Genomic DNA, 12,895 nt, shown 5'->3' on the forward strand with positions numbered 1-12,895 from the left:
ACACCCCATCCCATGGTCCTCCACTCACACTGCTTACAGCGCCCCCATCTACACTGGTACACTTTCTCACACTCACACTCCTGCACTCACATACATTCTCTGCATGTAAATGAACTCTGTATCTACCGCGGAACACTTGAAATCCTCACGTCACACACCTCAAGTACACCCGTCCCCTACACCCGATCTCTAAAAATGTCCACACTCCCCCAGTGCTGTCCCAGATACACAGAATCTGCCCCCAAACTTACCGAAGCACACAGATATCCAGCCTGTGTCCCACCCATCCTCATGGGGACCCCAGGTTCCCTGTTCCCTCCAGCAAGCCTAGGCCATCTCTGAAAGTTTTGGAGATAACTGTAACATCGCTACACACAGGCTGTGCACCTCCACCCTCTCCATAAGCCCCTCATCCACACACCTGCCTACCAGGCCCTCTCCAATAGGACCCTCCCTGGACCCAGTGATGACTTTCATAGGCCCAAGGCACTTTTGCCTGATGGGCCCCTTCCTCCATTAAGAATATATTTTTAAAATTACACTTTATGACTGCATTGCTGTAAAGACAATAAATATATTAATATACACTCAACCATTTTTTTCTTCAACCTAAAATGTTCTCCTTTCTTCTGATTTTAAAAGAAATTAGAACATTATCATGAGCCCTGGGTCCTTCTACTTTGGGCATGTTTATCTGCCTGTCATTTCCCCCCCACACACACACCTTGGACCACCTCCCTCCGCAAACACCCAATAGGCAAATTCCCCTCCTTCTCTGTCGCACCTGAGCCCACCTTCCACCCACAGCCAGAGAGACAGACAGACTGAAGGATCCTGGGGACTCTACAGATAGACACCCTCCTCCCACTCTTTCCTTCAGAGACACTGGGGGTTTATCTGGGCTGAGGGAGGGATCCACAGGAGGAAGAACAGAGGGGTCTGTGTGAGTGTGTGTGTGTGTGTGTGTGTGTGTTGGGTAACAACAAAGAATGAGAGAGAGAGGGAGAGAGAGAGAGGGAGAGAGAGGAACGAAAGAGCTCAAGAGCATGTTTTGCCTGGAAGGCAAGACTTGCAACCAATCAGAGCGCTGGGGCCTCCCTCTGCGACTCCACTATTGAGTCTATAACCGGCTGGCCGGGCGGAGCTGGCAGCATTTGACTGTGGCTTGGGACGCGACGAGAGGCGCGCCGCGACCGCCGGAAGACCGGCGATGGTCTAAGCGCCCCTCGGCCGACCCTCCCCAGAGACGCTGCCGGGCCCTCCCCTCGCCCTCCTGACACGCACCCCCGCCTCGTCTCCTCCGCCTCCCCCGCGCTGCGGCCCGTACCGGCGCTCCGGCCGAGGCCAGCCCGGGGGGTGGCGCGGCGCCCGCCAGGATGAGTGGCTCCTTCGATCGCAAGCTCAGCAGCATCCTCACCGATATCTCCAGCTCACTCAGCTGCCATGCGGGTTCCAAGGACTCGCCCACCCTGCCGGAGTCTTCCGTCACTGACCTGGGCTACTACAGCGCTCCCCAGCACGACTACTACTCGGGCCAGCCCTATGGCCAGACCGTGAACCCCTACACCTACCACCACCAGTTCAACCTCAACGGGCTTGCAGGCACGGGCGCGTATTCGCCCAAGTCCGAGTATACCTACGGAACCTCCTACCGGCAATACGGAGCCTACCGGGAACAGCCACTGCCCGCGCAGGACCCAGGTGAGGACCACGGGGTCGCGGGAGAGTGGGAGACACGGGGAGGTTCCCGAGCGAGCGAGAGAAAGGCGAGGAATTGGAGCCGAAATCTAGGGACGCGCCCCGGGTAAGACATGTACTGTCCGAAGTTAGAGAAGGTGGGCTAGATGACCCCCAGAAGGGACAGGCGACCTTCCAGTCCCGAGACTGCGCGCCTTCGGGGCGTGGTGCGTGCGGGGCGCCGTGGTCCTGGGTGAGGATCCGGGTGAGCGAGGCGAGGACGCAGGGGCTGTGGATGTCAGAGAACCTCCTGCTCCAGGTGCTTTCCGGGCACTTCAGCAGGCGGTCCTCCGTCGGGCTGTAGAGGGCTGGCGGGTAGGCAGCGGGCGCTGGAAGCTCTGCGACCCCGCTTTGGATCTGGGCTGGGGGGGAGGGCGAAAGGTGAGGGGAACACGGAGAGAGACCCCTCAGAATTACCGGAACGGGGAAGGAAGCAGCAGCGGAGAGTGGAGAAACTGAAAAAGAGAAAAGTGGAGTCAGCGTAAAAGTGGAGAGACACAGTGAGAGAAAGGACACAAGAAAGGAAGAGAAGAAAGGGCGAAGGAAGGAAAGAAGGGAGTCTGATGTGTCTGCAACTTTTCTGAAAATCTAAAACTATTCTAAAATAAAAAGTTTAAAGAACAATAAGGAAGGGAGGACGGAAGGGAAAGAGGGAGAGAAGCGACCGACGGCGTGGTGCGGGTGACAGGGCGGCGGCAGACGGTGGCGGGAGCTGCGGAGAGCGAGGCGGCGGCCGTGCGCGTCCGGTGGTAGCTTGGCGCCGGGACCGCGCTCTGGGGGCGCGGAGCTGGGAGCGGGGGAGCGCCGCGTCGCGGGCGGCCGCCGGCCCGGCACTGCGGCCGCAGCTCCCACCCGGGGCGCCGGCGGCGGAGCGAGCAGCCGGGAAGTCCCGGGGTGAGTAGGTGGGCCGGAGGGTGGGTCGCAGGCCGAGGCTGAGCCGCCCACTGCCCCGTGCGTTGCCCGCAGTGTCCGTGAAGGAGGAACCGGAAGCCGAGGTGCGCATGGTGAACGGGAAGCCCAAGAAGGTCCGAAAGCCGCGCACGATCTACTCCAGCTACCAGCTAGCCGCCCTGCAGCGCCGCTTCCAGAAGGCCCAGTACCTGGCGCTGCCCGAGCGCGCCGAGCTGGCCGCGCAGCTGGGCCTCACGCAGACGCAGGTCAGTGGTGGGCGGTCGAGGGCCGCGAGGACTCGGTGGGGCCCCGCGGGACCCGGGACTCCCCAGGCGCTGCTGAGCCTAGATGGCCTCTTAAGTTCCCCTCAGGGCCTTGAAACCCTTGCCTGTGGGTGGAGGGGCCCCCAGATCTCAACCTCTGTTGGAAGTTTGTGCATTAGCACGTGTACAGGCGTGCATATTTGTGAACCTGTGCGACTGAGTCTCTCACAAGGAGAGGTGTCCTCCCTGTACCCCAGAATCGCCAGCTCCCACAGGCCCCCAACAGTGTGGGTCACTCACAGGGTTGGTCACTGATAGGAGTCTACACCGTGTCTCCCCCCAGGCTAGGCACGTGTGTGTAAGAGGTGTACATATACGGTTATTCATGTGTATTTGCACACAAGCTAATGGATCTGTGTACATGTGGGAAAGCACACTTAAGGAGTGAGACCTTTCAAGGGTCACTGTGCTTATAGATGGCAAGGCAGATGTACTTGACTGGGCACAGGGGTGAGTGCATGTACAAAAATGTGTGCTTGTATCAAAAGACTGCATTCCTGCTCAGCACCCAAATTCTCCACCCCTTCGTGTGTGCCGGGAGCCAAGAACAGAGATTCCCCACAAAGGGAGACAGGAACTCAGAGCTGGGACTCCCCCCACCCCCAGTCTGTCCCTAAAGCCCCCAGCAGCCTGTCACTGCTCAGGGGAGGAGTGGCGGACGCCTGGCTCCCTACACAGGTGTTGACAGGCGGGCCTGGGTTGCGGCTGCGTGGGGCCTGGTCCGCCGGGAATCTGGGTCACCCGGTGATGAGCTGATTCATTGTTTGTACCAGTCATGGGGTGGAGAGCAGCAGGGGGAGGGGGAGAAACCCCAAGGGAAATTTGGGGAATCATGGCTCACCTGCTCTTGAGTCCCCAGGTCACCCCCATTAGCCAGCCCTGGAGGGCTCCCGAGGTGTGTGAACGTGGGTGCTCACGTTTGCAGGGTGTTTATCTGGCTGTATCTGTGCATGTGTGTATCTTTATGGCCTGGTGTCTCGCGTGTGAAGCTGTGAGTGCGTACGTTGCCGCGCATGGAGATGCTTATGGGGGTGTGCATTTGTCTTCGTGTATCTGTGCACCTCTGTTTATGGGTTTCCGATGTGAACAAAATACCGCAAACCGCCCATCTCCCACCTGGGCTGCCTTTTATTCAGTGCTTACTATGTCAGTAGTATGGCTGGCTGTTCTGAGTTCTTTATTTGTCTTAACTTATTTGAGCATCATAATAACGCTATGAGGTAGGTAATAGTGCTGCCATCATCCCCATTTTGTAGATGAGGAAAGCAAGAACCAGAGAGGTTAAGTGACTTGCCCAAGGTCACACGCTTAGTACGTGGCAGAGCAAAATTTGGACCTAGGCAGTCAGAAGTTCCTGGCCGAAGTTCTGTCCCTGACAGAAAAAAGATGCTGGCCTGGGGGTTCGGGTGCCTGGGTTTTGCCTGGGTCTTGTGTGACGGTGGGTGCTGGCCTTGCCCTCTCTAGGCTGCGCTCCCTGACGGGTTTTCACTCAGCGTTCTGCGAGGGTAACTGGCTCCCCCTTTCTCCTCTGGGGCAGGTGAAAATCTGGTTCCAGAACCGCCGCTCCAAATTCAAGAAGCTGTACAAGAACGGGGAGGCGCCCCTGGAGCACAGCCCCAATAACAGTGATTCCATGGCCTGCAACTCACCACCGTCACCCGCCCTCTGGGACACCTCTTCCCACTCTACTCCAGCCCCTGCCCGCAGCCAGCTGCCCCCGCCGCTCCCGTACAGTGCTTCCCCCAGCTACCTGGACGACCCCACCAACTCCTGGTACCATGCACAGAACCTGAGTGGACCCCACTTACAGCAGCCGCCACCTCAACCAGCCGCCCTGCACCATGCCTCCCCCGGGCCCCCGCCCAACCCTGGGGCTGTGTACTGAGCACCCACCTGGCCTGAACCTCTCACGAAGGAACCCCAGGACCAAGCAGAAGGCGCCTCCGTCCTGGCCGACACTCAGGAATCATCGAGGAGCACAGGGGAAAGGACACCCCTTTTCCCCCTTCCCTTGCCCCTTCCTCCAGGGACCCAAGAGCTTCCAGATGAAATTTGCATGGACCAAGGATGCCCCCTGAATTTCCCTTCCCCTGCCTAGACACTGGGGTGCCCCTCCAGATGTCTGGGAACTTCACTCCAGCTGGGACAGCTGTTTCCCTTCTGCTCCAAGAGCCTGGATTGGCTTTAAATGGCTCATCACCTTCCAGATTCTAAAACTTAGTACCGAGTCCCTAGACTGGATTCCTTGGGCACTGGGGACACCGTGGAGCGTCTTCAGGTCAGGCCTGGGCTGGGGCACCAGGCACTGTGGATTCTGGGACCTGCCAGGCCTAAGCTCCTGCCACGGGGACCTGGGCTGCCCCTTAACTGAGCATTCCCTCTGCCAAAAAGACATTGAACCTTGAGACTGGGACGCAGGGTGGGGACCTCAACGAGCCCCGCCCTGAACTTTTAGCCCTCATTTAGGGTTTGAGGGTTAAACCAAAGAAAAGCCCCCAAGTAAGGGAAGCTTTTAATATTTGTGGCTTTAGAGAGAACTCAAGGAGCACCTCCCCTCCCCCGCTTTGGTCGGAGAGGAGGGGTGGATCCCAGGCATCCTTCCCGAGGACCCATTTCTTCTTCCATGTACAGGACTTTGCACAACTTTGGTTTCAAAAGCTGTGGAAAAATAGGAAGACAAAGGGCATTGTTAACAGATAGGACCAATCTCCCCTGCATGGGTGCCTCTGCTTGCCTGCACCCCACCTATTCCTCTCCTCCAGTAAGTTGGCAGTGTTGGCGCCAAACCCCAAATCTCCAAGGCAAGACAAACCCCCAAACACCCCCTTTCCGGTGGCCTTGGAAACAGATAATTCCCGCCAAGACGGAGAATGTCGGGTGAGGTGCACGGGGCACAGGGGAAGGGTTATAACTCGGTGCCTTTAGGGGTGAGGGGTGGCTGTCTGAAGGGTCAGTGGCACTGCCCCTTCCTGGCCCAGACGCCCCCCAGAGCTAACTTTCCTCCACCCCTGATGTGGTAGGACATCGAAGAAAAGGAGAGGTAGAAGACTGTAGCTATATATATAGTATGTATTTTTTTTAAAGCAACAGAGAGAAGCAGCCTCCTCCCTACTGTGGTTTCCTATTTATGTGGCCCTTTCCTCCTGGATGTACCTGCCTGTGCGTCGTGAGCTGAGAGAAGCAGATGTGGGCTCCGGCTGGATTTGGGTTTGTGGGAGGCGCAGGCGAGAGGAGAGACGTGGTGGATCTCCAAGAGTCCCACCCCAGGGGTAGAGGAACGAAGCCAAGTCCCACCCCCTCCCGGCCTTCTCATTTCTGCTATCTTATTGGACCCATCTTTATATATAACATTAATAAAAAAGAAGAAAATAACCACTGAGCTCTTTGAACTGGAGGCTAGAGGCAGGCAGCTCTCGGCGGAGGGCCGGGAGTTGGGGAAGGTGTTTGGTGGGGAAAGCCCTCTGAGCCTCCAGAGTCTCCTGGGGGAGTCAGAGCCCTGGGCACCTACTGCTGGGGCTCTGGGCTCAAGGACTGGGCCGAGCCTGGCCTCGGGTATTAGGTGCTCCTGACCCCATGGCTGCCCCCACGGTCTGGGTAGTGGAGGCTCCCAGCCCTTGGCCCCCCTGACTCCACTCTGCTTGGTGGCTTGGCATCCCCTGCCAGCCAGCAGCCCTCTGCCACTGCCACCGGGTCACCTCAGGGCTGCTCTTTGATCTTGGGCTCACACGCAGACACGCTTGCACACGCGTGTAAACCGCCTGCCTCCATGCCCTGGCCCCTCACCCTCCTGTCTATCCCTTTCAGCTGGGGGTGAGGGTGAGGCCTCAGGCAGGGGGAACACCACTGCTCCCACAGCTGGCAGGGACCCCAGGCCACTGGGATCCAGGCTGGACCACGGAAACAGACAGGGGTTTCCACATTGACCTTCCCTGGGAGTGCTTGGGCCCTGACTCAGAGCCCTCTTGCTGCTGTGGCTGCCAGCCTGCGCCAGCAGTGCCGCCACCCTCCTCTTCCAGCTGCCAGACTCCGAGACTCTGGGGACAGAGAGCTGGAGGTGGCAGCAGGAACGGAGGAGTGTGAGCGTGCACAAACATCTTGGCACAGATGGGAGACAGCATGAGTGCATGCACACGCTTGTGAAGCCACCTCTCTCGCTTATACACACACGTACCAAGAAACGCATCTCTCTACCATCACACATACACGGACTCCCACCTCAGGCAAACGTGTTGCCCTCTGAGGCCAGTACACAGACCCAAACGCACACCTGAGACATGGTAGCATCACACAAATATACAAATCGTACATTCCAAGGGGTACACAGGTGTACACACACATTGCTCAAGTCACCCGAGCGTCACACACACACACACACACACACTCACACACACACACACTCACACACACTCACACACACACTCACACACACACACTCACACACACACTCACACACACACACACACACACACGCAGGTATACGCAGCTCCCTGTACTGGAAAAAGTCTAGGATGGAGAGTCAACAACACCACCCGGCAGCCAAGGTGACCCAGCTTAGCCTGGAACCTCTCTGTCAGAATCTCAGTTTCCTCATCTGTCAAATGGGAACAACAATCCCCACCCTTTTGGCCTCTGTGGCTACGGTGAGGCACAAAGCAGAATAAGGATAAGAAGGCAGAAGACAGAAGGGCCTTGTGGAACAGCAGGGCTCCAGAACGTGGGGGCCCTCCAGCCCTCACCTCACCCTTCTGCCTCTCAGAAAATAGGCCTCCCCTCCCACCACGCCCGAGGGTGGTGGAAGGGAGGAGGGCCTCCAGCCCACGGACGCCAGCCAGGCTGGCAAGGGTTAAGTGGCAGCTGCCAGGCGGGGCTGAGCTGAGCAGTTTGGGTTGAGGGCTGCGTGCAGGCAGGAGCAGCGAGGCGGCAGCCGGGCAGACTTGCTGGAGACACTGCATTTTATTAGGACTGGGCTGCCAGCAAAGGGAGGGAGAGGGGAAAAAAGGGCAGAAAGAGAGAGGAAGGAAGGAGGGAGGCTGGGCGGGCAGGCTGGCGGGGCGGGCTGCTGTGGGATGAAAGGATGTTGTAAGCTCCCTAATTCCTCCCTGCTCATCCGTGCTCTGTCAGGCTGGATTAACTGCCCGGGTGACCTCCCTCAGGGTCAGCCCCGCCCCTCACCTCCCCTTCCTCCTCTCCTCACCTCCAGGCCAGGCAGGTGGCCCTCTTCACCAGCCCTGGTGGGTGGGAGAGCCACGAGGACAGGGACTTGGGTGGGGGACCTGGCAGAGTGCCTAGGTGGGGCAGCTGAGCCCATCTTCTGCCAGGTGCTTCTTGACTACACCCGTTGCCTCGTGACAACCTTCAGGGAAGAAGAGGGGGGCGAGGGAACCCCAGTCTGCCCTGAGGATCACTGTTCTCCCAACCTTAATAAGGGCTGGATTTGCTAAACTCCTACTCTATGCCAGGCACTTTGCATGTTATCCTCGCAACAGCCAGGGAGGGGGGTGGTATAGTACTCAATTTTCAGATGGGGAAGCTGAGGCTCAGAGAGGTCCAATCTCTGTCAAGTTCACATAACTAATACATGGCAATGCTGGGATTTGAACCCTGGTCTGTCTGGAGAATGGGTGCTCTTCATGGGCTTTTCTGCAGCTCAGGTTACTAAGGCACCAGGGCAGAGTGTCAGAGAGCTGGGCAGCTGTGCCCACCCCAACCCTCCAGCCCTCCTCCCTGAGTTCTTCCCTGGGAGAAGTGGAGGCGGGAGGGGCTGGGCTTCTTCCCCAGGGCTGATCCTTGGAAAAGCTTAATGCTGTAGTCAGGAATGTGCACGCTGGAGTCAGCTGACCTGGAGTCAGTCCTGCCTCCACTACTTTACGACTGTGTGATCTTGGGCAAGTCACTTAACCTTTCTAAGCCTCAGTTTTCTCATCTGTAACATAGGAATAATGCTACCTGCCTGGCAGGTAGTTGTTGCAAGGACTAAATGGATAATATGTGTAAAACGCTTCACAAGGCACCCAGCATATGGTGCGTACTGCTTGGTGTATCAGAGTTGCTGTTGACGATGGTGACAGGGGACATGGGGCTTACTGCCCACCTAGCCTCCTGCCCCATCCCACCCTCAATGTGCCTGATTCAGACCCAGGACCCTGGCTGCACTTACCACATCTGTCGATCCACCGATCGATCTCTAGGTGCACTCCAAAAAGGATTCAACCAATATTTATTGAGCGCCTGCTCTATTCCACGCACTGTTCTAGGAGCTGGTACCACAGATGAGTGAAGCCTGGGGAAGGGAGGCACAGGCCTGGGAGACGAGCTCCATGGCCAGAAGCAGGGCCCACCCTGGACAGGCCCCCAGCTGGGCAAACCTGACGCAGTCAGAGGGACTGGATGCGTTGTCAGAGGAAAGGGCAGGGGCAGTTGGTGGTGGGTGGGAAGGAAACGTAGAAAGCCTTCACGGGGGAGGTGGGGTTTGAATTATGCCTTGAAAGAAGGATGGCAGCATGACAGGCAGAGACGGGGGTCTGGGAACACACTCCCTGGAGACCCCACCTGCAGAATAACTCCTGTCCTAGGACTCACCGGGTACAGAGGAAGGAGGCTTGTGGGGGAGACTGAGAGCAGGAGCCTCGAGGGCCCTCGCGGGTTGGCTAGAGCTGATGCTGAAGGGAGGGGAGGCACGGACCCAGTGGGTCCTTAGTTTTAAGGACCTAAGTTTTTTTAAGGACCTTAGTTTTAAGTCCTTAAGTTTTGCTTCCCCGGATGCAAGGCTCAGGGTCTGGCACTTCCCAGCCCCTCAGATGTTCTGGGAGCCACCCTGAATCTGAGAGCCTGGAGAAAGGAAACTCCTGCCCCTCTACTGGAAGGAGACGGCCGCTGCCCTTCTCACTTGCGAAAGTGGACGAGAAGGATGGTCTCTACCCCTGTCCTTGAGGCCCCTCCCTTTAAGGGGTCCCAGGCACTAGTGGATCTTAGAGACCTCACCTCAAATCAGCCTCTGCACACCACCTGCCCCAGCAACACACCATCACTACCACTTACTCCCCAGGCCAGCAGAGACCCCAACCTCCGCAAGGAAGGGATTCTGGGCAGCTGAGACCAATCGGACACTTAACGTGCAGCCTCCCAGCCTAGGGGAGGGCTCTGGTTTGCCAAGTCAGACTGAGTTGCATCAGCCAAGCCCGGAGGGGATGGAAGAGGAGGACAGGGGGAGAACAGAGAGGGGGAGGAGAAGGGAGAGCCTTCAGCCAGCACCCCGGCCTCGGTTTTTCCAGCTTTAATTGCAGCGTTAATCACCTTAACAAGCTGTTTACCAGCCACCCAGCAGCCTGAGGCTGGAAGGCTTAGAAGCCAAAAAGTGCTTGGAGATGAGTTTCCTTGGCTCCAGGGAAGGGGGCTGGGAGGACGGTGTTTATGGGGGCCCTGGTGGGGCTTGGGCCAGAGGGAGCAGGTTGGGGGGATGGCAGAGAAGGCCGGAGCCAGGGAGTCAGGAAGGCCAGCCTCCAGCTCTTTTCAGGGGCCCAGTCCCCCTCCCCCAGAAGTCAGTTCCTCAGGGTAACCTTCTTGGACCTCCAGCCCGGGTCGCCAGCCCCTGTCTTTCTCCTTTGTCACTCAGCCATGCTGGTCACTGCTAGCTGAGTGATTCTTTCCAGGCCCCCAGTCCTAGCTCTGTGGAGGCAGAGCCCGTGCCTCACCTTTACTGTCTCGTCCCCCGCTTATAGCACTGGGCATGGACCACGTGGAGAATTTTTGTTCACCCTGGGGAGGGTTGCTGGGCTGCAAAGCAAGGGGCCTGGGGAAGTCTTCCATACCAAGGTCCCTGCGGGCAGAGCTGGGGCAGGGTTTGAACTGGGACATCAAGCATGAGGGCAGGGGCTTTGGTGTGTCCACCCCAGGCGCGTAGCGCTGACTGGAGAGCAGGATGCTCAGTGGGCATCAACTGCCCAGATGAGTAAGTGAAAAGAGCTCTTGGGACCCCTCACACAATCCTTCTCACTTCCATCAGATGAGGGAGTGTGGGGCTGAGGGGGGAATGATAACTGCCCCCCTCTCTCGGCTGTTGGGGGTTAACCAAGACGATGAGAGGAGCACCCAGCACCCAATCACCAATCGCTGCTTCTGAGCAACTGAAGGAACTAACAGTGACTGTACCCTCACTAGGCATCATCTCTTCGGGAAGTGGCCCCAGAGCGACTGTGTTACTTGCTCAAGGTCACACAGCAAAGGAGGGGCAGTGAATTTAGGAGACCTCCTCGCAGAGGAGAGAGTGTGGAATTGGCCTGTTGAGCCCCAAGGTGGGCTGTCTGAGAGAACGAGTGACTTAGGGACCCAGGGCAGCTGGGATAGACACCCTGGTAGGAGGCAAAGCTGGGGAGGGGACTGAGAGAGGGCGGGGCCTCAAGGCCCAAATTCCTGGGTTGTCTCCTGGAGCAAATGGGAGCAGGACTGGGAATGTCTGCTGAGTGGGCAGGGACCGGAGCCTCCACACCTTGGAGGATTAGGTGGGGTGGGGGAGGGGGTACCCCCCCCCGACTCTGGGCAGTTCATCTCGCACCTGACCCATGGTAGTGGCAGCAGCAGCAGCGTGCCCTTCCCTGCGCACTGAGGGTGTCTGGCCACATCATGCAACGCGTGTGGCATTGTCCCATGCCCACCCCTGGGGCCTGTCAGGCCTGCCCTGAGCTCAGGAATCACCAGTGGGGGAGGAGGGGTGACATGCCCTCAGCTAAGGGAGGGTAAGGGGGAAAGCTGAGGAAAGCAGGAGGCCAGAGGAAGCAGGAGGCTGGCTGGTAAGGAAGGGAAGTCTCCCAAGTGCAGTCTCAGATCCTCCCAAGATCTGAGCAGTGAAGATGCTAATGGAGCACCTACTGTGCGCCAAGCCCCGTGCCAGGTGCTTTTACAGGCACCATCTCAACTGCCTGGCAAGGGCAGTGCCATTATTATCCCACTTCCCAGGTGAGTTAACTGCGGTTCAAGAGGTTCAATAATTTCCCCTAAAGTCCTCCAGTCTAGCCTTCTGAATCCCTGGCCTGTGGGCCTCTCACCACCCCATGGCCTCTAAGACTGAAATGGAGAGAAAGCAGAGAGGGGGCCAGGCTCAGCTTTCCCTCCTGTTCCCAGATCTGCCCTGTGCCCTTAGAGACACCAGGGTGTCATAAAGTAGGACACACATGTGCAAACACCCAGGCACACGTATGAATACTTCTGAGCTCTAACGCTGACTTTGACGCTTATTCACTGTGTATCCTCAGGTAAGTCATCTGCCCTCTCTGAGGCTCACTTTCCTCATCTATAAAATGGAACTAATCATATGTATCTTTCAGGATTTCTGAGGAAATTAAATAACACGTATAAAGGGCTTAACACAAAGCTTGGCCCAGTGATGGAGCTCAATAAACTATACTGTCAGTTCTAGATGAAACCAGCTTGTATGCAGTTAGGACACTCCTCAGTTGACCTTGGGAGTTCTAGGTGTCCTCAATGGGCCCAGAGTTGACCCTTCCTCCTAATGAGGGGAAGTCTCATATAGAATTCCTCCCTCTACTGGGAAAGACCTTTCTTGATTCCAACCTAAGTCTGCCACATGCTTCAGGTATAATGGAAGGACAGCCACCCAGGACAGACCCATGTGCTGGGCCTTAGCACCAGCAGAAGGGAAGAGGGCAGGTTTTAATACAGGCACACCTTGTTTTGTTGTGCTTCGTTTCATTGCACTCACAGATATTGCAATTTTTTTTTAACAAATTGAAGATTGTGGCAACCCCGAGGTGAGCAAGTTTATCAGCACCATTTTTCCAAAAGGATTATTTTTAAATTAAGGTACGTTTTTTTTTAGACATAATGCTACTGCACACTTGATAGACTACTGTATAGTGTGAACAACTATAGTGCAGTGTAAACCTAACTTTTCTATGCACAGGGAAACCAAAAAATTTGTGTGACTCACT

General features: G+C 57.0%; 1 protein-coding gene across 1 annotated transcript; it reads left to right on the top strand.

The window, feature by feature from the left end:
- Positions 1-1,158: 1,158 nt before the first annotated feature.
- On the top strand, positions 1,159-6,323 carry DLX3 (distal-less homeobox 3). Its single transcript, XM_024130017.2, has 3 exons — positions 1,159-1,701; positions 2,704-2,894; positions 4,489-6,323. Exons 1-3 carry the CDS (start codon positions 1,377-1,379, stop codon positions 4,834-4,836), a joined length of 864 nt encoding a protein of 287 aa, XP_023985785.1. The 5' UTR covers positions 1,159-1,376; the 3' UTR covers positions 4,837-6,323.
- The last annotated feature ends 6,572 nt before the right edge of the window (positions 6,324-12,895 follow it).

This window comes from Physeter macrocephalus, chromosome 14 (assembly GCF_002837175.3).
Source record: "Physeter macrocephalus isolate SW-GA chromosome 14, ASM283717v5, whole genome shotgun sequence".
NCBI lineage: Eukaryota > Metazoa > Chordata > Mammalia > Artiodactyla > Physeteridae > Physeter > Physeter macrocephalus.

What these genes read in the sequence shown, in the direction of transcription:
- DLX3 (XM_024130017.2), top strand. Translation starts at nt 1,377, where the DNA reads ATGAGTGGCTCCTTCGATCGCAAGCTCAGCAGCATCCTCACCGATATC. An exon ending in ACTGCCCGCGCAGGACCCAG is followed by an intron (nt 1,702 to 2,703) that starts GTGAGGACCACG and finishes CGTTGCCCGCAG; the next exon opens with TGTCCGTGAAGGAGGAACCG. An exon ending in TGGGCCTCACGCAGACGCAG is followed by an intron (nt 2,895 to 4,488) that starts GTCAGTGGTGGG and finishes CCTCTGGGGCAG; the next exon opens with GTGAAAATCTGGTTCCAGAA.